This window comes from Molothrus ater, chromosome 8, assembly GCF_012460135.2.
Source record: "Molothrus ater isolate BHLD 08-10-18 breed brown headed cowbird chromosome 8, BPBGC_Mater_1.1, whole genome shotgun sequence".
Classification (NCBI taxonomy): Eukaryota; Metazoa; Chordata; class Aves; order Passeriformes; family Icteridae; genus Molothrus; species Molothrus ater.
This window is the reverse complement of record NC_050485.2, coordinates 28256624-28284050: the sequence shown is the minus strand read 5'-3', so window position 1 is coordinate 28284050 and position 27427 is coordinate 28256624. Positions and strand designations below refer to the sequence as shown.

The 27427-nt window shown below is 40.1% G+C and overlaps 1 protein-coding gene across 2 annotated transcripts; it reads right to left on the bottom strand.

The window, feature by feature from the left end:
* Nucleotides 1-353: 353 nt before the first annotated feature.
* TRUB1 (TruB pseudouridine synthase family member 1) lies at nucleotides 354-27413 on the bottom strand. Of its 2 annotated transcripts, none has more exons than XM_036385789.1 (8): nucleotides 27255-27413; nucleotides 25536-25628; nucleotides 22221-22276; nucleotides 9078-9159; nucleotides 4758-4830; nucleotides 3419-3564; nucleotides 2275-2331; nucleotides 354-890 (listed from the first exon to the last, which is right to left on the bottom strand). In XM_036385789.1, the coding sequence occupies exons 1-8, from the start codon at nucleotides 27394-27396 to the stop codon at nucleotides 676-678; spliced, it is 864 nt and encodes a 287-aa protein (XP_036241682.1). In that variant the 5' UTR covers nucleotides 27397-27413; the 3' UTR covers nucleotides 354-675. The 2 variants fall into 2 exon arrangements, with proteins under 2 accessions (XP_036241682.1, XP_036241684.1); XM_036385791.1 differs by having other exon boundaries at nucleotides 3425-3564.
* Nucleotides 27414-27427: the final 14 nt, after the last annotated feature.

Below are 27427 nucleotides of genomic sequence, written 5' to 3'. Positions count from 1 at the left end.
ATATTAATTTAATTTCTTAGACTGAAAATAAGTTTGGAACCAACACTTAATGTACCACCTTTTTGTAAGATGCAGGCACAAACCCATCATCTTCAGGGATTGTTTGTACTTGAAACTATTCCCTTAACTTAAAATATTAGCACCCTCATATACTGCATTCTAGGAATATTTGACTGGGGAACAACCTGCATAGGAAAAACTCTGGTAAAATGGATATATCCTAAAATGAATTTCAAGAAAGCAAATTGCCACACCACATTCTTGGGTCCTTTAGGCTATAAGGGACTTGTCACCATGGTATTCCAGGATTTCATTACCAGCTGCAAAGAAAGAGAAACATTTTCTGGAACACATTTATCGGACATTATTTTATATAATTTTTTTATTGATGAATTCTTAACAGCAGCCATCTTGCACCCTGAAAGTTCTTTAAAAGTCTATAAAAATTTGGCATCAGTTACAGTGTGCAAGAAGGAAAGTAAACAATCAAGAAACACTTAGCACTGAATATTTTCAGTGCACATTCTAACCCCAGGAAACAAAAGAACCATTTCTCTTCTGTTGCAGTTTGTCACCTTCCCAGCAGAGACTTGTAGATTTACACAGGAGGCGAGACAATCCCAATCCAATCTTAAACCATCTCAATCATCCAGTCGTTTTCCTTGATCCAGCTTATCACTTATCCTCACAGATCACAGCAGTTTCACCAGGATGCTCTGTCTTCAATTTTTTCCGAGCTGGCTCTCCCAGGAGCAGGGCTGTGCAGCGCTCCAAGGACTGAGCAATTTCATCAATTGTCCACTTGTCCTCGTGCAGGGCGTGTTCCTCCAGCGTGAACGGCCCCTGCCTGGTGCGCGTCAGCTCCTGCACCGAGGCACAGGTGGAGAGCTCTGCAGCAAAGGAGGAAACAGGGATTGGACTAAGCACATGGATGAACTTTAGAAGTGTAACCACTTCCAGCTCACTTAAAATGTATTTTTGTATGTATGCCTTTTACATAATTCTGCTTTGTTTGACAAGGAAGGTCATGAAGATTCATCACTCATTTGTATCTTCTTAAATTTGACCCAAGGATGTCCTTTGATTTCAATAACTGTCCAGTGTAGCAAAGAGTTCAGAATCTGACAGAAAGCTGTCAAGAGTTTTCCTAGATTTAGATCAGAATGGAAAGTGAGGAAAAAATGTTGTAAGATGTAAGCAGAACATTCTGCATTCTCAAGTGACCTTGAACTATTTTTCTACACATTTTGAGGCCTTAGCACTTCTTGCCTTCAAGAGGTATTTTTAACATTTTTATTCTGTGCTGCCTACTGGGATAACAGAAACTAAGATAAGGAAAAATAAAAAAATATATACAAATGCTCTCCTATGTTAAATAAATACCAGCAGGACATAATTGCATATCAAGAAGCTATAAAACATAACAGCAACAAGCACTGACTTGTAAGCACACAGGTACACTAAAATATTCTCTCCCATCCTTTCTGATGCAGGAAGGTTTTTATTTCATTTTCAATTTTTGAAAAGAAGCCAGCCATGGATAGACTTTATCTTGGTTTTCATTAATGGGCTAAACATAAGCCAGTATGCTCAGAAGGCAGTAACAGAAACTTGGACTTGCCTAAGCACAAATAACAACATTGAAATTCATAAGGTTATCCCACATTCCTTGCCTTCCTACAAATGTATCATTTAAAAAAAAAAAAGAAGTTAGAAATGGATTATCTATTCTCCATCATGCAGTTTGATAGATACAGAGCACAAGACAAATAACCCTGTGGGAAAGCAAAACTATTCACTGTTCAGGCAGAGGAGAAAGAAAACACTCGAAAAATCATCACCAGTGTGGAAGCCTTTCCAGCAGATAGGGTTTATTATGTGCATGGTAATGTTCTGTGCAATCTGTTTTCAAAATGTGATGAATAATGTTTAAAAAGACAGTATCTTTCTTCTTCTCATCCTTAATCTGAGTTAGCTTTAACACATGAAAGAGAGGGGAAAAAACATCCCCCCCCTTGCCTTGCATTATCTTGCTCAGTGCTATTGCTTGCTCCATTTTTATCAGCTCGCCCCCAAGGTCCCTGGCAATTATTTAGCCATCATTCCCCCATGCCCCTAAGGAAATTACCTGAGTATATAAAAACAAGTGATAGCACTACAGTTCTGCAAAATAACACACAGGTCTAGTTACTTGAGATATACAGAAAGACAAATTTTTTCCATAAACACACACTTGTTCCTTACATTGTCATGCAGGTTTTTTTTCATGCCTACCTTTGCCAATGTCATTGACCAGGCTCCTGACATAAAAGCCACCACCACATTCAACATCTGGAATGTTAAAAGTGACATGGTAAATTGCCAGTGCCACGTGAAATCCACATAGAAGCCATGCCTCCACATAAATGTAAAAATGTGCTAAGCAAACAACCCAGTGATAAAATATTTATAGGATGCAACATCAATTATTCATCCTGGAACATATGTGAGGGTGAAATTGCTAAGCTAGACAGGAGGGAAAGCAAATAAAATGGCAACTGTACTAACTCACCAGAATTTAAGAACCTGCTATGGTATGTTAAGAAATGTTTCAGTCCTATTCATTTTAAACATTTCATGTTGATTCCATATTTCTAATGATGAAAGCAAGTTATTTCAAGTATAGCCTAAACTGACTGTCAGTGCTGCAGACAGGCAGCTCCATTAAAATTTTAAAATTCACCTTTAACTTTCCCTGCTCTCTCAGCCCTTCCCTTCCCCCTCTGCCAGTGATCAGCTCCTTGTCACCCAACCATAAAGGGCTGAAGTCACACAGCACTGAGTTCTGTCACTCATACCTGCTCATCATAAAACATCTGGTCCATCACAGGACTGGGGATAAACTGGGCAGACAGATCAATTCAAGGCATCATCCTGACCTTACAGTACCATTAAACATTTACAAGAGTATTTTCTGGTTTATTTATTAATATGCTTCTTAATGTACTACCCAAGTTTCTTGATGAATGACAGAAGGAAGGATAAGAACCTGCCTCCTCAACAAGAAAGGGGTCTGACAATAACTGAAACTGGTCCTGAGAGAGATGCCAGCAGGTCTGGGAATCTGTGTGAAAGAATGGCAAAGTGAAGTAAGCAGACCTGAGAGAGGAATGAGCTGGAGGTTGCAAAATCATGGACAGATGCAAATAATCCCCTGACCAGTCTCTCAGAATTTTGCCTCACTGAGAGATTAGATATAATCAGCTTAACTTAAACCAAAACACGGTGCTTTTAATACAAAGTGAAAGTCTCTGCACATGGGCTCACACCAAAATAAGTAGCTGAGTGAAATGAAACCCATTTCACTCTGTTAGTCCCATTCTGAGTGTAAATAAACATTAACAAGCTGGGAGCATTGCTCTATGTAATAATCTTTGACCTTTACCCAGCGTGAACAGTGGTGGCTGGAACTGCTGGAGAGAAAGGCTGTACACTCTCACTGGCCGAGCAGGCTTTGCTTCCACTGCTTCCCCTCTCTTCATCAGAGTTGAAAGCCTTTCTCCATCCTTCTTCAAAGCAGAATAGCTGATCAGACAGAGCATGAAAACGTGTGTCATATGGCTGTAATGGAACAGGCTTCCCATTCTCCAGATCCTGGTAATATTGTACTAGGGTAGCACACGTTTTACAACTCTCCAAGCACTCACAAAAACCCACAAAAACCCAGCGAGTGCTGCTGAAATCTCTTGGACACCGAATCATCCTATTTACCAGTAGCTACATAAACCAGAAAACAAGAGATGGCCTTGTATTTCTCTCTTGCTGTATGGATTTAAAAGCATTTTATCACTCACTTTGCAGTTCATGAAATAAAAGGGTTTCTATAAGGGTTACAACACTTGCAGCTGCCTCTAGCATGCCGTGCTCAGCAGTGAGCAGGGCATCCTCTGTTTCACTGTTATATTGAGCTGAGCACTGGGAGTCACTCAGGCAACTCCTGTAATTCTACATTGCCCCTTTCCTTGTCCCACACCAGCGTCTTTCCTGAACAGCAGCTGCCACATTCTAGGATGTTTAGGGAACCACTACAGAAGCACAGAGACTGGTTTCACTGATTACATGGAACTTTATCCAAAGCTCCAACTTTGGTCATGACAGAATGATGACCATAAAAAAATCCAAAAGGATCTTGCTCACAATATTAGAGGGCAATTTGAAACAGGTGACGTGAAGCAGAACACGTGGGGCATTAGTGACCTTACAGGGCTCCCACTGGAACCACAGTAAGTGACACATGGCAAATGCAAAGGAAAGCAGGCTGGCTTAAACCACCATAAAAGCCATCTGTCACAAGCTAAGTCATGCACACTGCCAGCTACTATGGCTCACCTGACCAGATGAAATTTGCTAAGCTACAGAAGCTCAGTCATTAATCACTCATTCATACTCTTAAGTTTTCAAAAAACTAATTCAAAGTCATTTAAGACACTTCCACAGAGATGTCAGTGAGATTGGAAGACAGAAGACAAGCCCTACAAAGCTGTTTAAGACTTTGGCTACTTTACATTTACCCAAAACACCCGCAGACTCCAGGTCACCATTTGTGCTGGATCTTCAAATGGGCATGACCTGCACTTGCAAATGTTAAACTCCTGACTGCCTGGCCTCTATCCTCTTGTCAAAATGTGTCTTAATACTTCTGAGAGAGCTGACCTCTGTTGGCAAGTCCTGACAGCCAAACACAACTGTCAAGGGTGAGTGAGTATCATGGAACTTACAGTGGGGGAACTTGCATGATGTCCCCTGTGAACTTCTGCAGAACATTTTCAAGATCTCCTTTTGTCACCTGGTCTGTGGAAAGAAAACAGTCAGTATCTTAGTATTGATTATTCACATGGCACTAATGGCATCAATCACATTCTGCAAGCAGACACAACTAAGAGTTCCCTCTCTTCAGAATTTAGATGGGGTGAAAAACACCAAGGAAAAGAGATAAAAACCAGATTGTAGACAGGAATGTGAATTATCACAAAAGGAGTGGAACAAACTGTCCAAAGTGATCAGGACAATCTGGATACTTTCAGAAGGGCACAAATCCTCCCTAATGTTTTCTTTTGTAATTCCCCTCTCTTAAGGCTGCAAACTCATCTTTCTTGGAAACTATATAAAAGCTACAACATTTGGAATATTCTTATTTTTTAGAAAAGCACCAAAAGGAATAAAATGCTCATCTAACCCTGGGAACTTCTCTCTAAGAGAACCTAACTGCAGGGAAAAATACAACAGATTATTAGAGAACAAAACCACTGGTGTAGAAAAAGACTTTATCTGAAACAACACATCAAAATTTCCCTGTCAAACAAGTAACCTGCAAATGTACTCTGGGGTATAGTTATATATTAAGGCAATTTTACTAACAAAATTCTGTAAAAGAAAGACAGCTGGTTTAGGTAATGTACTTTCTTTTAAGAGTACACATAGACATCTGTCCCACTTTTATTGGAAGACTATAACCTAAGTAGCTGATTGCACTGGTCTTCTGAAGTTCTATTCAACAGAAATTACATTCATCCCTAATTGTTTTAGAGAGTGCAAACATAAGATCTGCAATCACAATGCACTTCAGTGCATTTCTACTGTCTAGGGTTTGACTAGCCCTGTTTCTCTTAAATAATATTTAATTAGTATCATCCCTGCTAAGTCAACAGCATTCTGGAACATAAACCAACCAAATTTATTTTTCAAGCCTTTGTTGTATTTTGAAACAGATATTTCCTTGCAAACATTAAAAGCCAGATGTACTTCATGCTGTAAGTAAAAAAGATGAGATTTCTTTTCACAGCAGCTCTGGGAGATGATCCTGTGGTTCCTCACTTCTATAAAGCACACTCGGCAGCCTCAATGGCCCAAGCAGCTGTCCCAAGATGTGTTATTAACAGCAAGGTTGCAAAGCACAAGGCACAAAACTCCAAGATGCTGAGAGAGACCAATTTACATCAGAATACAGGCTAGGAACAACAAAATCAACTGTACAGTAACCCTGAATCTTCTGGAGAGTTTCTTACACTGCTATTTCAATCTTGTTTCTATTTAGCAACATATCACAATAAAACTACATGGTGGAAAGTCAGCATGACCTGGCCCCATGACAGTGATCCTTCTTGTGAACCCCAGGCTGCTTCAGGTTAAAATTCAGTATTTAAGAAGTAAGCATAAGTGCACCTTGGAGTTCTCCTCCCAATCTTCACCCCATGAACTGCATTTGTGGCTAAGGCATTTAATGAGACACCTGAGTTCAGTTCTGGCTCTGATCTCATATTCCCTTGACTGAGATGTTACATGTGGCCTCTGAGGAAGTCACCCATGATACAGGCAAGCTCTGTCTCAGGAGAAAAAAAAAAATCCCCATGTGAAGAATGATGCATTAAGCCATTAACAAACAAGAGTTGTGTCATGTGTTATCAAAATAAATATTTACAGATGCATTTGCTAAGATCTGGTGTGCTTTTGAGCACTGGTGAGCACTGGTGACTATTGACTGATTTTCCTGCTACAAAGGAAGGAAAATAAAGTTACCAAACCAAAAGGTGCCATTTTGCCACAACCTCAAAAAGCCTTCACTGAAGGGTGATTTTGCCCTATGCTTGTTAACAAACTACTCCAAAAGAGAACGCAAGAATTATCCATGACAGTGTACCAAAAGTTCAGCAAATGACCTCAATTCAGTCCGACCCAGCACAAATTATTTGAAAACAGACAAGCAGAATCCTGAAAGGCCTATACTTTTCAAATTATTCAGGTAGCTCTATTAAACATATATTTCAGCATAATCATCAGAGACCTGAGAAAAGTCTCATTAATTTTGTTCTCCATGTCTGGATATAGCCCGTAGGCAGCTGGGAGGAAGTGGCTTTCAGAACGTACATTCCTGTACACAGTTACAAATATTAAAAAAGGGCTACCAACATTAATGTGCTCAAAAAAGCATCTGAGGAATACCAAATGCTGCTTGCTTCCAAAGTCAGCATCTGACAGCCTGGCAGCAGTATGAAACTTTAACCTCATTTCATGTGGAAATGCAAACTCCTTGTCTGGTAAGAAACAAAAAGCTCTGAGAAGTTCAGAAGGGGTTAAAAGCAAGGAGCTCTCTTCAGCACATCCTGACATTGTGACTAACTGTACAGTTTGCTCCTAAGCTGCTGTCTAGGGACACTTTGAGGACTAAAATGTAACACTTCCTTACAGTTAATATAGCTGGCAACTTTCTGCAGGCACTTTGCTCTTATGTTCCAATGAAGTCACTCAAGAAGAGTTTTATACATTTTACAAACTGGTTTAGTGCCCTTTCCCTGCACTAAGGCCCAATCCTGGATGATGTTGGCACTGCAGGATTTATATTCCTTTGCTCTGCTTCTCCAAGGATCCTTGTAGGTGTCAAAAGAAGACTGAAATTCAACTCAAATATCTCAATTGCCTTTTCTTAGAGTACCTGTCAGGGTTAGAAATTAGGGACGGTGGGCCAAAGACAGTATCCTGCAGAAAACCAAATTGTTTTGGAGAAGACACTGGAAAAGATGAGGAATACAAAACATGTAGGTACCATGGAGAGCAATAAAGGAGTATCCATGCTGTTCTCTTTCTGAAGAAATCACATCTGACTGATTTGCACCAACATGGAAAGCAACTGAGACCAATGTCACGAGCATTTCTTTCAGCCATCACTTTAGGCAAAAGGAAACTGCAGCCCAAACAGCACTGCCTCAGCAATGCCAACGCTGCTCTTCATCAGACCATGTGATGAACTGGATCATCCAACTAATCTCAGTTTAAAATGTCAAGCAACTCAAAAAAAGGGATGTTTTCAAGCCAAATCAGTTCCCCAAGTACACAGCCTAACAGAAAGGTGGTGCACAGAGAGCACACACACACCACAACAGAGGTGGGAACTGCTGTAACAGGAGCTGCCAGGGAGAGAAACACACACAAAAACAACTAAATTCTGTCTGCAGTAAACAGCACAAAATGAAAAAAGCAAAATTAGTGTTTCAAAAAATGGATTTTTATACAGATAAATACCAAGAAAGTGAATCATCACTTCATTCAAGCACCGTGAGGTATTGGCAACTCTAACACCATGTGGATGCTCAGGCCTCCAGAAGCTTAGACACTTAGAGCTTGATCCTGAAGCATAAATAAATGATCCAACATCTCTGAATAACACTGCCTAGTAATTAACACTATTTAGAATATGGACAAGAAACTATGCTTGCCTGCCTCATGAGAAAAGGAAAACTGCAAAAGAAAGGAGATTGGAAGTGAGAAATGAAATCCAGGCTTTTCATCACACCACTAAAAAAGATTATTTACTTCATGTACCTATTACCAGAATATCAGACGTGTAGAGTTGCTAAGCAACTGGTTACCTATTATTTTTTAATTTCTTTCCCCAGGGTTGTGAAAGAACTAATAACAAATACATTTACTGTGTTACTTCACTGTTTCTAAGATGCCCAGCAAAGCCAGAGTCAGGATGAGTTCTGAAGCTTTATACCCTTGCCCTGTGCTCTGTCGGTCAGAAAATTTCATTTATTGAAGATGTAAGCAAGACCAAGATCTGGAAGATAGCCCTATGTAGAATATAGTTTATGCCATCCTCATTAAATGTTAAGCAGTCTATAGGTGAAATGGTGTCCTAGAGGGAAGATCCAAGTACTTTATTCCTCCACTGGCCTTAAAGGGTTTTAAAAGAGGACTCCTGGGACTACACTGTGAGAGAGGAAAATGTTACTGGACACAGCAAGTCATTTGTCAGCCTGTCAAAGATTTAAAATGACACAGTCCTGCCCAATTCTATTTCCTCCCTCCTAATCTAATGCCTGGTTTGTTTTTTTTTTCCAGCAGAAATGAACACTTGTGTTGACATAATTGCATGAAGCTGGTTTGAATTATATGAGCACTGAAGTTGAAAATGAAATAATCTTAGTTTAATTTCACATTTAAACTTAATTCAGAGTCCCAAACATCTCTTCTGCTTTCCTAGGACAGAAACCACTTATGCCTTCAAATTACATTGAGTGTATAGATACATTTATGCTTACCATAAGGTTTTTCTTCAGTTACTTTTCCTGTAGCATCTAATGTATCAGTAGCCTTGCCCAGCATTCCAATGGCAGTGTACTTCTGGGAAGGAATAAGAGAGATTACTGAGTCAAGTCTTCAAGGTTATTTCTTAGCATTTTTTGCTTATTTTTTTAAGATAAAGACTGCAACTACCAACTGCTTCAATTCAGAACAGGAAGAATACTGCCTAAGTGGTGAATCCAGCACCTCTGGGTAAGCAGAAGTCAAGATGAAAAAACATGGAATCAAACAAAAAGTAAATCCTGTGTTATGTGTGCCTGTGATTTCAGTTTTAGAAACCCAAGGAAGAAGCAACATGGAATCTAATTTTTACTATAAATGCATCAATACCACAAAGAAAATAATAGGGTAGTAACATCAAAGTCTCTGTGGGGTGTCATGTCACAGCTGAAGCCAGGCACAGAAGAGTACCTTCCACAGACAATTTTTCTGTTCCTCTGCACACTAAAAAAAAAAGAAAAAAAAAAAAAAAAGAAAAAAAAAAAGACCTTCACTTGTGAGAGCAAAACACCCACTGCCAAGACAAAGCAATGGCTCTGCCATGCAATGCAGGGATTTGCAGCAGCCTGAAGCTGCAGTTTTGAACTCCTGGGATCTGGTAAGGACCTTGTGACCAGCACAAGGAGTTCAAGGTCATTGAGTAACATTTCTGTTCATTTTGAGTTCTCTGAATATTTGTTTCAGGGTTCTTCTCTAAAAAATTCTTCAGAGTGTCTAGTTGCAAGAAGGAATCAATCTGACTCCAGGTCAGCAGCTCTTGTCCTTACATTACACCTGATGCCCTCCTTTCCCACGTTTTCACCCTAAGAACTGCCATGCTCTGAGCATACAGCACAACCTGCTGAAGCTGACAGAGGCTCCCCCTGCACCAGCTACTCCATGACTTGTCACAAGGCTGTCAGCACACCAAGTGACCATGTCACTCTGTAACATGAGTCTGAGTCTAGTTTAGGGATACCATCAGTGGTTGGACCCATTGCCTATCCCATTCCAGTCACCTCAACTTCCCTATGGTAAGACCAGAAGCTTTCAAACAAAGCCTGCGAGAGAAAAATTGAAATGTTCTGCTATTTCTTAGCAAGGTTCCTGTGAACTTACTCCCACCTGAACTAATACAAATCTGAGGATGCATCTTTTAGAAGCTGGCTGACCAAACTCCACTGGAACACATCCAAACAGGCATAAGCACGAACATTTTACTGTGAGAAGCAATGCATCCTGCTTCATGTACTTGCAAAGTACAAACAAGCTCAAGTAATAGCAGTGTAGGCATATAAATCACACCCACACCACTGGACTAGTAAGACATGCCTTGATTTTGTTCCATGTGACAACCTGCCACTTCAATGTATTTCTTCAAGCAACTGCTGCAAAATGGAAGCAGCAGATATAGTCAGACAAAAGGCAGCAGAGTGCAGACTTTAACATAAAAATAACTATTCTTTGCTTACTTCATGTGCTGGGTTAGGCTGGGAATACAGAGAATTTTCTTCATAGCAGCTGGTATGAGACTATGCTTTGGATTTATGCTGAAAACAGTGCTGATAACACAGATGTTTCCATTACACTTATTAAACTGCCTTTATCACATCCTATGAGCTTCACCTTTTTTCTGATTCTGTCCCCATCCCACTCCAAGGAGTGAGCAAACAGCTGTGGGGTGTTTTAGCTGCCTGCCAGATTCAACCACAACACCACACTCGGGCTACGTTTTCCCTAAATATTGCAGATGTCTGATAACTCTGCAAAATTTGGTATTTTACAATAAAATTCATCAAGTTAACACACTTCTGGAATGCATGAAAGAATAAATGAAAGAAAGAATGGATGAATGCTGCTCCACAACAAATATTTAAATAAACTTTAAGGTATATTATCTTTTACTACTATATTAGCTGTTAGGACCATAAAATTGACTGCTTCCTGAGACATTTAATGATCTGGTTCTGAACATTTAATTGCACTGCCAGAAATACACTATTCAGCACCTAACCTAGAGGTTAATAAAAACACGTGAGCAGATCATCATTATACTAAGCAAGATGAATGACCTTAGCAGTTCAGTAAAATTCTAAATCTGAAAATTTAAAAAGTCTCACTCTGTCTTCTGATGTTTCCAAATCAAAATACTCATACTACTTCAGTTTAAAAATTCTTTCTTTTCCTTTAATTCTGGTTTTGGTTATCTTGCTTTAGGCTATCTGTTACAATAACATGTTGTATTTGATCTGCCAGCAACAGAGAGACAATGTTCTCATCTGTTAATATGTAAACATGAATGGCATGAACAATACAATCCAAATCTCAATATTTCCCTTTTAATTTCTGCAAAAAGAGCAAAAGGGTTTACAGTTTGTAAAAAGAATGTCCTTAAATGTTAGTCACAAATCCCCATTCCTTACAGGAGCCTTTAAAGAGTCACAAAATACTCAAGCCAGAAATGCAATAATCCATAAAGGAGGCTGAAAACAGGGTAGGAAATTAAGAATTACAGCTGGTTTATGATCAGTCTCTGGAGTGCCCTTGGCTACCTACAATTATATATCATAATTCTTACTTGCCACTGGATAAGGTTTACTTCCTCCCCTTTGATAGGGTGCAAAACCTGGAGGTTGTAGGAGAAAATACGAGTCCAGAATTATTTGTGTCAAAATTCAGCATTAACACTCTTTACACTCTCACTCACGCTGCCCTCAGAAGCACCAATGGATTCTGAGTCATTTAATAAGTGTTCAGTGACCTTTTCTCACCTGTGTTGGCAATCATTTATTTCTTCCAGTTTTATGAAATACATTTAGGGGCATTCTCCCTGTACTCTCAAATTACAAATCACTGCAGGAACACAGACAGAAACTGCTCACAACACTCTGCCTTCAACCCACTCAACCCAAAACAAAAAAAGCAAGGTAGTAGGTGTTGCAGGCAGTGGCAAAGCCTGACAAGTGCAGACTGTGACAGAAAGCACCCCTAAATTGCAGCTCCTCAGACACCCTGCCAGCCCACAGCCCCTACATCCTTGCCCTCTACTCAACTCAAGAGGTCAGGACCCAAATCATTTAAAGATTGAAAGCAGCATCTCAACTTCCCTATGGACTGCACAACATGCAATTGCAGCACATTAAAAGCTGAGATCCAGCGTTCCCAGTCACGACTTCCAAGTGCTGCAGCATTAATTCCAACACAGAAAGCTGGGCTGGTCCCAAAGCAGAGCCTCACAAGTGTACAACAGCACCCTGAGGACAAACAGACCTTTCCAAAACTATCCTGCAGCAGGGAATGGCTGTACCTCTCAGCCAATCAGAAAACCACTTTATTGAAAAAAAGAAAACCATTATGGCAAGTGAAACAAAAGGCAGCAAAGTGACCAGAAGCCCTTGAGTATAAGCAGCTCCACCATTCACAGCAGTGAGAAGAAAGCCTTAAGGAGATGCTTTACAGTGACAATCCACTGCACCCTGTCAATGCTAATGCACAAACTCTGTCACGCTGACTGGGGGATGTGCTGGCTGCAACCCCAGCAAGACCAGACACACACTGAAATGCTTGGGTGGTTGTGCATGTGCACCATATCCATGACCAGAAAGAAATACACCATAAAAAGCCAGCACTGGATAAAAAAATAGGATTTCAGGAATCTATAGGAAACAAATTACAAACCTCTAATAAATCTCACAGGTCTTGGGAAGAGGAATTTTGTTTTAGTGTCACAACCACAGGGCACAGTCAACATTCTCACAAATAACAAACCATATGTTTACCATAATATTTTTAGTAAGAGAGTAGCTATAATTTGGCTTTTTTATTTTCATAGCCAGTTTCAGAGAAATGCTTAGACTAGCACAGAAAGAGAAAGAATATCCATAAAAAGAGAGAGAATAAAGGCAAGACTTTATCAGCATGCATATTTAAGTGGGAAAGAGGAGGAGGAGAAGGAGGAAGAATCCCCTCCCATTTCAGGGGCTGCACAGGCAGCAGAGCTTTCAGCTGCACAACCCCACCCAGGGGGGCTCCAGGAGGCTGAAGCCCCTGGGCTGACTGCCAGGCATGTCTGCCCCACTTATCAGTGCAAATGCCAGACAGACCAGGCAACAGAGCTTCTCAGTTTTAACTGTTGAGACATCAAGGTTTTATTTGGAAAGAAGCCAGAGACTGGAAATCTAAATTATAATGTGTTTTAAAAGCTTTTTCATACATGGAGAAGCAACACTTTAGAAGAGCTAGACAGAAACACAAGTAATTACAAAACAAGGTCACCAGTAGCTGTCAGGAAGATTTTAAGATGGCTCCCACTACAAGAATTTCCCAGGCAAGCAAGCTCTCTGGAAGAGGCAGTTCATAAGAGTTCATCCAAGGATGACCCATTTTCTAATCACAGCAGCAACTGAACAGAGAAGTGTAAAAGAAAAATAAATAAATTAAGGCTACAATCCCCTGTGCAAGAGACTGAAAGCTGGGAAAGAGAAGTCATATTCAAGAGAAACAGAAATTCAATTTATGTAAACTGATGTCTGCGTGTGGTTAACAAGTTTGAACATAAACAAACATAAAACAAGTGCTCTAGAGAACCTGATGGAAGTCAGGGGGAGCACACAGCAGGCAAGCACTGATCAGAATTAGTGCTCCTGTGCCAAAACCATTTGCTCTGCACTTACAGATTCGTAGACTTAGGCCACTGAGATAGTGAAGAGGCCTTAAACTCTCAGTTTTAATGACATTCAGTTTGTGTTCAATGATTTCTAAAGCACAAATAAACAGTTCTGGATTTAATATTTACAGAACTTATTTTGCTGTTTGTATAACATTAGCAGCTACCAGTGGTTTCCAGTATGCTAATCATCCACCAAAGTGGAGAAGTGCATGAGGTAGACAAATAAGCTGGAAAAAACCCCAAGGGTTGCCATAGTTTCAATTATTTTCCAAAACAAAGCACTCTCACTAAGCAGATTCCAATATATTAAAAGCACAGAGCCCTAATCTCTTAAAAGCAGGTTGCACAGAGGGCAAAATAAAGACTGCAGGATGAGGGAGGAGTTTCATGTTTTACAATAGAGTAAACTCAAAATTATCAAACACCAAGCATGACCTTTTGATATACATAAACATTTACAACTTCTCTACCATTCATTTTTTTCTCCTAAAAGAAAAAGCTGACTTTGTGCTAAGCCTGCACTAAATTGCATTTAGTGCTGGATGCTGTAATTGCACTGTCACTGCTGAAGAACTATCTGATCTTTACTTTGTGGACTAACAGGATTTTCTGATCTCTTATGTCAGCTTATTTTAAGGAGTTCAAACATTATGGGATGACTAGACTTTCCATGAGAAGGAAGGACCAGAACCCCCTCTAACAGGAACCCAACAGAAGATACTTTGCCTGTAGCTCGGAGAAGCTTTAAGGTCTTAGCAAAAAACTGTATCAAATTTATATTTAGGAGTCAAAAGGAGTGCAGGAAAGGGGGCAGGTGAGAGAACAGTGCCAGCAGTTACAGGAACACTGCATCACCTGAGACAGCACCAGGCCACACATCACCTCCAAACACAGAGCAGGCTCACAACATGCAAGAGGGGACGCAGGTTAATGTGCAAAGGTGGCTGTTTGAAACCAGTGTCTTTATGCAAACCCTTCTGGCAACTGCTCTCTGTGGAAACCTCTCTCACTCATCAAAATGTCTCAAGTTGGCTCTTAAATGTCATCCTCAGCTTTAGTACCTTTATACTATTATATTTAGTTCCCATCGTTCTAGTACCCGTATCACAGATAAAACAAAATAAAGAAAGATGACCTCCAAATTTTCCTGGGAAACAGAGTTTTAAGGAAATACATAATTCTCTGTCCAGAAATAGAGGATAGTCCTGCCATAAGGGTAAGACTTTATAGCTACATACAAAATTACAGATAAAACTGAATGCATGAAAGTCTTTGGCTGAATTCAGAAGCATTGATAAGGCCAATATGCAGCAAATTTTAAAAGGCAGTGCTAAGAGCATCTCCAAATTACTAGAAATGAACACTAGAGAAAACAGTGTAGAATGGCTAATCTAAACTGGTTACCAATCTTTTTATTTTCTGTTATTTTTGTGAAGAATGAGAAAAAAGCCTTGCCATGTTGCAGTCTTGATTTTATTAATGAATCCAAGCTAGAACTGCACATGAAGCACAGTCATATGCACAATTATAGAAAGGTCAAGACAGAAGAAAGCACCACTGACCTCGTGAATGGAAGAACAGGAAAATCACACCAGAATATGCTCTTAAAATATTCAGCATTTGGGGAGGAAAGAGCAGCACAATAGGTACAGTCTCCTCAAGATTTTCAACAGTTTAAAAAAGAGTGTGAATATTAATAGAGCATGAAGCTGAGCTATTAATAGATTAGGCCTCTGGGGTGGGCATAAAAGAGACTTGAGCACTACACAGCATGTTCAGCCAGCTTACTAACAGTATTACTGCAGTAATAGGATGTATCTCTGCTATTCAACAGCTTCTTCTTCTACAACTTTGTTTCAGAGATACTGGGCAGGGCAGAAAAGACAAGATATTAAAATCAGCCCCTTCTCCTATGATTTGTTACCAAAAAAAGCAGGTTAAAAAAATGTATCATATGTTTTGCAGTAATGGGCAATTGAAGATGTTGACAGTGTGTAAGGCCATTCCATCCCTAACATTTCAGCCCTTCCCAATTCCTGCATCCCCCACTGTGCAGGCTTAGCATTCTCTCAGTGCAACTTCTTTTGTGCAGACACTACTTCAAGTTTTGCTAACACCTTCTACGCATTTTCAAAATCATCAAAACCAACTTCATTCATGCATTTTCCCAGCCTTCCTTCTTGTAAGCATTTTCCTTTTGACAAAATAAGGAAGACAATCACATTGTCTTCAATGTGATTTCAAAAACTGACACTGATCTAATATATGCAGGCATTTGGGGAACAAGAAATTCATTGTCAATAATGTAAAATAACACAAAAGACAGAAACCACTGCCAAGTTTGCATACACAACAATGGGTCTCTGAACAAATCTCCTCTGCTCTAGAGAGCTCATGGAGTTATAGTACAAAGTTCTGGTTCTGCAAAAACCTTCTCAGGTGCCAGTAGTGGTTAAAAAACCCCACCAAACTATTACAGCAATTCCTAGATGTAGCTGGTAAAGGCTACAGACATTAAGTAGGACAAGTTTTATTAATAGACATCTTTGCACTGAGTTGTGCAAACATATGAAGAAGTATTCTTGAATGTTTGCACAATAATAACAAATACCAGAACAGAAATGTCAAGACTTCTCTGTCCTATACCTATATTTCAGGAATGTAATATACTTCTTCAAAACAGTAACTAAATGGGTGAAATTAAGCAACCAGTATGTGTCAGGAAGAATTCACCTAGCCAGTCTACAAGGGCTGAAACATATCCATCTGCCCATGGGTCAACATCTCTCATAAAACAGTAACTCCATCTCTAATCTGCCAGTCCTGCTCCTCAAGGAAAACCCATAAAACATCTTTCAAAACAAGCCTAGGAACTAAAATTCATAACTCCACTGGGTTCAAAAAAACCTATGGACTCTAACAGAGATATTGGATTTCAGGCACACTGTGGTGTTATCTCACATTAACCCCTCCATGTGCCACAACATATCATTTACCAGGCTCTCTCCTTCCCCTAGAAAGGATGATAACCTTATCATCTCCTTCTTCCCTCCTCAACCTCTCTTATAAGAAAACAATAATTTCTTTGGGCTTGAGCAAAGGCAAAATAGTAACATTTTGTGTAGCTACAATCCATTTTCTTTAAATGAGCAAGTCACATTCTGCATTTTATTCGTTACCTCTCCCATCTCACTACAAAAAGAAATTCAGTCAGACCCTTGGTTATTCTGGATGGGATACCATGAACAAAGAGGTGTGAGAAGGTAAACCTGTGGCATAAACCAGAGAGTCAAAAATGACAAGGTGCTGCAGATGAAAAATTTCTGAGGGAAAAGGTTAAAGAGCAAATAAACAAAAAAAGACAAATACTATAATTTGAAAGCACAAGCAGATGAACATTAGCATGGTGGATTTGAAGAATCATCAAGCTAGCAGTAAGTCCTCCTTGCCTTGTGCCTGGGAGATTGGCTGGTCCATTGTGAACAAACCCTTGCTGCCCAACTCAGGAAATAAAAGTGTTTTCTTAATGTGTTTTATTAAAGCAGGTAATAAAATGTAGCCTATCTTTGTGGAGCAGTCTTGGGATATTACATATATAACTGCTTGCCCACACAGAACTGTTTGTAAACCATACACACAAGCATTACCTACTTTTAATTTCAGAAGTGGTCTAAAAGATACCTATTCCACTAAGCTCTAAACAAATCTGAAATATGATTAGTTTTAAAATCTATGGCTTCTATTTTAGATCTGAGAGAGGGCTTGCATATCCAAACACCTAGTTTTCTGTACCATAACAATTAGTCTAATAAAATTATTACCTCTTCCCAAAAATCCTGTCCTTCCAAGACAATGTTAAAAATATCAGAATCTGAAAAAGAAAACAGGACATATCCCTATGCACTATATAAATAAGTGGGTTTGGTTTCACCAACTCCAAAAGAAAGCACAACGAAGGGCAGAGCTCAGCTGGTGATAGTCTAGAGACATTTTTAAGACTAAAAGTAAGAGCACACACCACCAAGAGGATCCTTTGAAAGGAAAGTCAACTCAATTTTCTTGCACTTGCAACTCAAAAATGAACTGGAGCACAAACACTGAAATACACTAAAAAGAAAAAGCAACAAACCAGCACAGTAAGGCTATTTAAAATGAAAATTAGAATTTCAAAAGAAATAGCACTTACACCATCATGGTGTGCATGTCAATGTGCAAACACACAAATGTTGGCAGAAGAATAGAGGTCTCAGAGATGCCGAGTTCTTATAAGCCTCCTGAAAACAGACAGATAGAGGAAATAAATCTATTGCAGCTTCTACTAAGAAGGGTCCAGAGGGAGCCCCACTGAATTACTGGATACCAAAAAGTCCACATGGGGCTTTGGTGTCTAACGAGCTGTAAACAAACGAAGTCACAAGCAAAGGCTTCATTAGTTTTGCTGCTTGTAGAACCACTGGATGTGCTTTCTGATGTGTTATTAATTCATTGGACTCACTGCCAAAAGATGCAAGCAAAGGACTTAATTAAAAAAAAAAGAATTCATGGAGAAAGCCTTAAGTATGAGAAGTTAAGGGAAAATAAGTAAAAGCTTGATTTTAGGACAGTAAGTTAATCACAGGAGTTAAAGAAATAACCTTATTTATGGACACTTTGTTCTGCAGGATCTGATGCCACCCCTCCAGGGAAACAATTTTGCAATACACAGGCTCTAATCCCAGACTCACACTGCAAAAATGTCTCAGAAATTCTGCTAGGTGATTTGAACCAACTCCTGCTCAGACAAGCCCTCTCTCACAGCATGCAAGTGTGACTGGCAAGATTTAAAACCTAATCACTGATCTAGCACTCATTTTCAATCCAGCATTCACAAGAACACATATTTTAACTATTATATGAAATGAAAGTTGTCACATATCAGGTCACAGATGTATCTTCATTCTGCCTATAATCTCTTCTTCCTTTTCTAGGCTTTAAGAACACTTGGAGCTTGGGTTTTACTCTACCCAGAGGTTTGGGGTTTTTTTTTTTTGGAGAGATTCATTCTGGAGAAGCCACAACTTTTGAGATCAAATTTTCTATTTTAATCAGTCATTGTCCAAGCTTGTGCCACCACCACAAAGTACTCAGGGAATTTCCTTCACACTGAGCACTTGGGGAGGGATTTTGTATGTGGACCATGACAATAAGTTGCATCCTCAGATAAAACCAATATACTCCAAGCTTTCCACTCATGGAGAGGCAAGGGCTGCAAGGACACTTTGATGGATGGTGAAGATCTTCATTCACACTATGACTAAAACACTCTTAAGCTGAACCCAGGTGCTATGTCACTGTAAAATAAGCAAATTAAGCATAGAACTGAAGTCTGAAAGTTTCAGTTATTCATAAAGGCTCAATGTGTTGGGAGACATCTCCTCCCCATGGAAAGTATTAGATAAATGAAGAATTTCATTGCTTAGTGCTTCTCATTTTTTGTTCTCTGATTAGCCCAAGATTATTTCCCTCATTGCTTCTATGTAACAGCACATTCTCATAGATGAGACATTTTAAATGGGACTGCCACTTTGGAAACTGTGCTTCCATTTTCTAAACCATTTCCTCCCAGAAAAACCACATTTCTGCATTGTCTTTGAGACAGACAAGTCATACCTAGGACTGAATTGTTCAGAAACAATTTATCATAATAAATATTGGTCTACCCCCATCATGTTAATTTTACTGGTGAAGCACGAGATTTTTTTCTCATTCTACTCTATTTTGCCAACATGGTAAAAAAACCAAATATTTAAAAATCTTGAAGTGCAAAACATCCAAACAAGACCAAGTGCAAGTCCCAGAACAAGAAGAAAAAGTGATTCTCCCATGGAACATCTGTTAAATGTTCAGTACTTAAATTCCAGATCCAAGAGCATTCAGCTTCTCCCTCTTACTTGGAACATTTGAAACAACAAAAAGCAAACAAACAAATGCTAAGCCAGCTTGTACATATTTTTATTTCTAGACAAATATTAAGAATTCAATGAGAAATCTGGAACACTAAGCAGGTATTGCCCTTGGCTGTACATTTCTGTTTGTCTTGAGTTAATTCCTAAGGAGGTCAAACCATGAAGAACTCATTTTACACATCAAGAGTAAATCTCTTTGCAGAACATGTGTGAGTTGCACACCAAGGGATAATGCTCAGAGCTGCCACACTGAGTCAGGAAAGTTTCACACAATGTTTGGGAAAAAGTCAGAGCCAGTCCAACTCCTGGCAGAGTCACCATATGGAGTTTACTGCAGTACCATACATTTTGGCCACTCCACATAGCTCTGCTGCCAGCAATGATAGACTGAACTGTTTCTTTACAACTGCATTCCTAGAAGCAAACAGTAAATCCTGGCCAGAGAGGGTCAGACAGCTCCTCTGAATCTTTATAATAACAACAGGAACAAAAGAAAAACATCACATTTCAACAAACACTTCAGCATCCAAAATAGTGGAAAAAAATTAAAGAAGAGTATAAATTCTAAGCACATGGCATGGAAAGCAAAAATATACTCAAACCTATTTAGTCATGAATGTATCTCTTGATTCATTATGACTTGTCAGTGTGGTCAAAAAACCCAACAGGCAGACATCTGTGAGAGATCCTTCAACCTCCTTAAGCCTCAGACATTACTGCATGCCTAATTTATTGAAGTACAAATAGAAAATAGGAAGGCAAAGACAGGAAATAATAAATGCTGCAGATTCCATACTTGGCATGGATGTCAGGTACCTCATACAGGAACAGCTGCAGTGGAAGAGCTGCTGAGCTCTGAGAAGATCCATCTTTGCTCACTGAAGCAAGTGCCCAGAGCCATGTAAGGCCAGGGATGGATCTGCCTGGGGTGGCTCACCAGGCTGCCCCACTGCACACTGTCCCCTCCCATGTCCCTCAGGAGGGGCTCTAAGCCCCTGTGAGCCACCTGGGAACCAGGTTTGGCTGGATAACCCTGTTATGGGCTACAGGACTTCACAGTGAAGTTGTCAAGGAACCTGAGCATACCCTCTTCTGCCAAAAAGGCTGCAAGTACTTCATCCACCACAGCTGTTTCCACTGTGAACCTCAGCTTAAGAGCTAATTCAACTGCCTTACATGTTTCTAAATCAACAGTTTACACATTTAGCTGTGATGACTTAATTTAGCTGAAGTAAATCTATGATTTCTTTTAAAGTTCTTTCAAAGGAGGTGTCAGGTGGTAACTGTTCACATTTCCAGTGTAAGTCCAGCTGTTTACTGCACATTGCAAAACACAGATGCCTCTGAAATGCACTCATGTAAACCAGATGCAAACCCATTACAGCCAGAGCAGAGACTGGCACTGCCTACCTTGAGTTTGGGATCAGACTCTACAGCTATGTCCTTTTATCCTTGTTGTTTTCTGTTATCCTGGTTGCTTTCTTTTCTGTCAAATTATTTGCCTCCGAGTTGAACTGAAGACTGTCAAACAAATTCTACCTTTAAGCTATCAGCTCAGCAGCTGTAACAGATCTTAAGTGACCAGACTAGAAGAGAATGGGAAAAATGGCAGAACATAATGCATTATTGACTTTTCCTGCATTTAAGATGAAATTTGGAAGGTTTAATTGATTTCTACATCTGTCACTCTTATCTAAACTTCTCATGTAAAAATAATGGCTAAACTCACAGGATTTGACTTGTGAGGACAGAATCAACACTGGGACATTAATCTTGGGAGTACTTGCACTTTTTTTGTGTATGTAACACCTATAGTCTGAGGGGTCACCAAAGTAAAATTAACACAGTAAAATTAATCAAAACCAGCAATGAACAAAATTTCTATCTGTCAAGGCTCTGGTCTGCATTCTCTCCTGCAGCCATGGGGCTTTTGCTACCTTTGGCTTCTCACATGTGTCTGTTTTTGGGTTTGTAGAGCATCCCTCTACAGCACCAGCAATGCAATCCAAAACACTCTAAATTCTAAGAAGTGCCTCTTTAGGCCTCATGGTTTTTAAGAAGACAGAAAAGAAACAAACACCATCTGTTACTTCAAGCTAAATAACAATGAAGTTATCTACACATAAGGAAAATTACCAAAAATTGAACTGTCATCCACAACTACATCCCCAAAACATCAGTTTCAGTGACATCTTCATTAGTTTTTCTTTCTTTTTTTTTTAGTACACTAAATAGTATAGAAATCTTCCTTTAAAATGGTAATTTGGTATTTATTAACACTTCTTAGAAAACTGAGACAAACAAAGTTTTTTAAATAACCATTCTGGACATGAAAGTCTGACTAACACATTTCTGACTAACTGCAAAAAGGAGCTGAAGTGTACATCTGAGCTAAATATGCAGCATGGCTGACATATTTGCATGTTTGTTCAGCTCTTCACTGACAGAAAAAAAGAAAACCAGCAAACAAAACCCCCTGCTAATACAAGATATTTTGCATTCCTTACCTTGGAACCTGCCAACATAGTCCCCAGCATTTTTGTTCCTTTTCCAATACCAACGACTGCAAAGAGAGAAGAAGAAATGCTACTTCAAAACAGCCCTGCAGTTCCCTTTTTCAACACCATTCAATACTAAATATTATGCTAGTCAGAAACTCAGCCTTTCATGCTCTGTTAGCATATGAAGAGAGTCAACACTTTTTTGAGAAAGCATCTCTGATGTTCAAACAACACAGAAGTAGTGAAAGGAAAAAAAGTCTAAAGCAAAAGATAAATAACCTTCATCTATTGTTAAAATACTTTAATTCAACTGCTACATTTATTTATCTTTTAATCACCAAAGAAATGAAGAGTGCTATTAACACTGCCTCTGGTTTGATGAAGGTTATGGCTCACCAGTAATGAATGAACCCTTCACAGTAACCAAATAGTCCTTTTAAAGGTTGACAGTGACCAAGAGTAATACAGCCAAGACAGCATCACAGAATTGTTTATCAGACTTGCAGGAAGAAAGTAAAATAATCAAAAGGTCCAACTGCCTCTTACTGTGCATGTACAGATCACAGTTATTTCAATCTTAACACCAGTATTCTAAAAAACAGCATCAGTCAGCTTTTCATAAAAGAAAGACAGAAAAAGAGCTCTATTTTATATTTTACTTTAAAGCTTTTTACAAGATGCTTGCCTTTAAAATGCTTTCCTATTGATTTTTCCACATACAGCAATCCGAAGAAAATTTTAGAAGGAAATTAGTTTTGTGTACAACTCATAGAATGTGTAACAGCTTATGTACTTTATTTTAATAAAACCAGAGGAATGAAGGGAGCTTTCAGGAAATCAGCTTCATGTTAATCAAGAGCCAGGATGGAAAACATCAAACTGAAAATGAACTTCGAAAAAAAAATTTTTTTACTTGTATTCTAATGCGTCTCAGTTTTTATGCTCTGAGACCCATTAGATTCCTCCTTGTTCTCATTACCACCCCTCTTATTCCTGAGGGTTTTCAGTCACACATGTGCTTGTGCTCTCATGCATCTTCAGTTCAACCTGTTCCTGTTATTTGCCAGATAGGAAAGAGCTGCAAGAAGGCTGAGAAAAGGAGATAAGCACACAGATAAGACTTTCTAACCAAGCACTTTTCTTGCAACACGATGACATAACTGAACATAACTTCAACAGCTGAGCTGAAATTTGCTGGAGAGTGTCAAGAGAATCAATGGAATAATTTTAAAGAGACACTGAATGCTTTTGTGAACAAGATACTAACAATCTTCTCCACTAATCATCAGCTTATGGAGAATGTGTTATTGAACAGTGACATAAACCCCACATGAGAGACTACACTGAATGTAGAAAGATTTAACTGAATTTTTATTTTTTTATACTTCTTCATGTTTTCTTCTACTGTGGAAGCATAATTCATTACTGCCATATAAAAAAAAACCAAACAAAATTCTCATTACACGCCAAGAAACAGCAAGCTGGAACCACAGCCCTAGAATAACACCAGAAGAAGAGATTCACCAAGACCTGACCTTGCCTTTCTCTCACATGTCATAGATCACTGACCTCTGCCTCCAAAGCCCTTCCTCGTCTACATTTGCTGTCAGTAAGAGAAGAAATATAAAAGTATATTTTCTGATAAAGACCACTGCTCACCTGGCACACTAAGCAGGACTCTGTATCAATTAATTCCCAGGAAAAATTTACAGACATGCAGTTCATAAAACCTGGGAAACAGCAGTACAGATCATGAAGGGTATTCAGAAAATTTAATACTTCTGTCATGCTCCTGTCCATGAGGAAGGAAAGCTTCCTGCTCCACTACTCCATCCTGAAAAGCAGCACACATATTCTGAATAACTTGTTTCTCTTGTATCCTTCCCTCTCTCCTCATTACCTTACCTGAACACACAAGAAATCTGGGCACATTCCCTTTCCCACTCCTCTCCAGTTCTGTCCCTTCCAATGTAGCTACCATTGATTTTTTTCCTGTATGTTTTGTATGGCAGTGGAATGAAAGATCCCATGCATTTTTTCAATCCATCCACAGCTAATTAAGGTGATGTGCTTCTCTATCTACACCAAGCACATCAAGCCCAAACACTTTTTGTCATGCCACAGAAGCAGGCTTTGGAGACTGCTGGGTATCAGAGCAGCTGGAGAAGCAATTAAAAAAGCACAAGTGATTTTGCTTTTCCTATGGATCAATGCTGTTGACTTTGCACAATGAGAAGCAGCATGCTCAAAGGGAACACCCGTGTAAAAGGAAAATGTCTGCTTCAGGAATGCACACTGAATTCTCTAGTGAGCAGCCACAGAGTACAGGAAATTCAAACCAAACCAGGCAGTGCTCCATTCTGACCCAAGAATGTCACATTCTGCCAGGTTCACAAATGACAATTACCAGCTACAGACCTCTAGCAACACTTGTAGCAACCAACCTCCCCTTGAAACTGAATTCTTCCTGAGAGGAGTCACTCATGAAAACTCAGAGCATTCACTTTCAGGGTATACTCAAAGTTGTAGCTGTTTATTTTCAACAGCAAAAATGTATTGCTGTTATTTCTCCAAGCCAAGGAGAGCTACAAGGTTATGATCTGAGCAAGCTGTAGTCTCCATGTTACTTATCAATAAAACTGCTGGTGACAAAGTATGATGTGGGACCAATCACACCCACAGCTGAGGTTTTAACAGCAGCAATTGACACATCCTGTTCTTTACAAAACAAAAAAAAATTCAATACATGGATTGCTATCAAAATTAAAATTAAAAAAAGTATCTTTAAAGATTCTTCTTTATGAAGACAGGACAGGTACCCAAGTTTTTCTGTGCTGAGCTTCAAAAAAGCAGCAGCTGAATTGTTCTTATACATCTTTTTTTTGGTAAGTATTAGCAGCCCTAAAATCTCCCTCAAAATCCCACAATAGCATTACTTTGAGACAAAATAATTCAACAGATTATGATGACTATAAATCCCCAGCTTAAGTTAAAAAAGCCATCAATTTCTCAGGTGCTTTACAATTCATTACACAAGAGTTTGTATTTTACCACATGCAATAACCCAGAAGTTAATTGAGGATTTGGAAGAGAGGAGAGAAGGCAGGGAGGAAGAATACTGCCTTCTGTTAAGAAACATGTTACATGCATGTAGAAGTACATGCACAGGAAATTTAACCTAGAGCATTCTTCCACTGTAATCAGTCCTTCCCCCAGAACCTGCCATGTGTATCCCAAATTGTTCCTCCACCTGACTTCATGCAGGCATGAAAATGTCTCCTGAAATCACATTTTGATGATTATAATTATGTTTTTCATTACCCAGAACTCCTGTGGCTGCGCTGTCCAAAGTTCCTCCATGTCCAATTTTCAAAACCTGATTTCTTTTGTTCCCTTTTGTTTGCACACCAGCTTCTGCAAATAGAAATTAAAAGGAAGCATTATAAAATAACCTCAGAATGTAGGAAAAATGGCACACATTTCCAGACTGCTAAAGAAAATAAAAATCAAATATTTAAACTATTAATTAGCAGTGTAGAAATTACTGTACTGCTGAAGACCAATGATTCATTTAGATTTACTCCTGTAAAGGTATTTGCAAGGTATTTTCACTTACATGCTAAAGAAGTCCCACACACCATTACAAACAGATTTTTGGAAAGTACCGGTAGCAAACCTGTGAAGTTCCATTAACAAAGCATGGAAGAACCAGCAGCAGAGTTCCCAAAACATCTACTACACACAAATTTTATGCTATATAATTTGAGCCAATTCTTCATGTATTTACTGCCTTATACTGGGACGTGTTCATTTGCATATTCACAGCCCTATGGCAACTTTGCAGTGGACTGAACTTATTCACTGCTGCTTTCAAGCTGTCAGTGTCCCAACCCAGCAAACTTCTTATGCAGCTGGTGACCCCAGGGATTTTGCAGAGTCCAATAACCCTTCCCATATTTATTAGTATTAAATATGACAACTGGTCTAAGCTCCTTTATCCATATCTATTATCTCTCCATTCAGGGAACCTGATTCTTCCTGCCTACACTACAGTTCACTACAGAGTAAATCAGGCTAAGCACTCACTAGTCTGAAAGTATGTTCTCACTTCATCAGCAAGTGCCCAAAAGCCCAGACTAGATGATCAATTCTCCATACCCATTATAAAAAAAAATCTAGGCCACAGTCGCTCACACCTTTGCAATGATCTCACTTTTCTTTTTTCCTTAATATCTGACTGCTCAGAAAGAGCAGTTTCTGCAGACTTTGCCCAGGACTCCCAAACTTTTTGAAACACTATGGTTTTCCCTCCTTTGGCAATATATTTTAATGGCAATAGGCAGGGGGACCGCAGCAGAACATCCTGCCGGTGCTGTGCTGCAGAGATGCTGCTGGCACCGTTCTGTCAGATGGGCACACGCTGTCCCTGGGACCCTGCCCCAGCTCTGCAAGCAGCCCGGGACCCCCTGCACTGTGCCCCGCAGGACTGGAGCTCCCTGCTGGGCCAAACCTCATCGCCATCCAGCCTCAGGGCTCCGTCCTGCTGTACCCTGGGCGGCAGCAGGGGCCTGCCACAAGCGGCGTGTGGTGAACGTGGTGTGACAGCTCACCGAGCAGTGTGACCAACGCTGCCTGCCTGGGACAGTCTTTCCTTAAAGGCCTCCAAGGACACAACTCCACCACGTCCCTGCGCCACCCATCCCAATGCCTAATCGCGCTTTCTGTGAATAAACTCCTCCTAATGTCCAACCTGAACCTCCCCTGGCGCAGCGTGCCCAGGAACGGCTCCATTCTCCAAGGTGGGCCATGCCATGGCTGTGAACTACTACCAAAACAAACAAACAAAAAACGCACAAAGAGAAACTAAACCCCGCTTGCTCCGGTTTCCTGAGCGCTGAGCAGAGGGTGGAGTGGTTTGCCGAGTGAAGCGGTTTGCCGGGAGTTGCAGCTCCCGCTCCCCAAGGACCGCACACACCCGGCCCCATCCCACCGCCGCGCCGGGCAGGGCGCGCCTGGCCCGCACTCTCCGCCGCCGCTCACCTGCCAGCAGCCTCTCCTTGAGCAGGTTGAGCACGGCGGCCGAGGTGGGTCCCTTGGGCTTGCAGACGGCGAAGAGCCCGCTGAGCGAGAAGAGCTTGTCGGCCGCGCGGCCCAGCGCGGCGCCGCCCGCCTCCCCCGCCATGCAGCCGGCAGCGCGCCCGCCCGGGGCCGCC

Coding starts and splice junctions, on each gene's coding strand:
- TRUB1 (XM_036385789.1), bottom strand. CDS start 27,396: ATGGCGGGGGAGGCGGGCGGCGCCGCGCTGGGCCGCGCGGCCGACAAG. Junction 4,831..9,077: donor AACTGAAGAAAAACCTTATG/GTAAGCATAAAT, acceptor TTCTTTCCACAG/ACCAGGTGACAAAAGGAGAT. Junction 891..2,274: donor GGTCAATGACATTGGCAAAG/GTAGGCATGAAA, acceptor CCTTTGCTGCAG/AGCTCTCCACCTGTGCCTCG.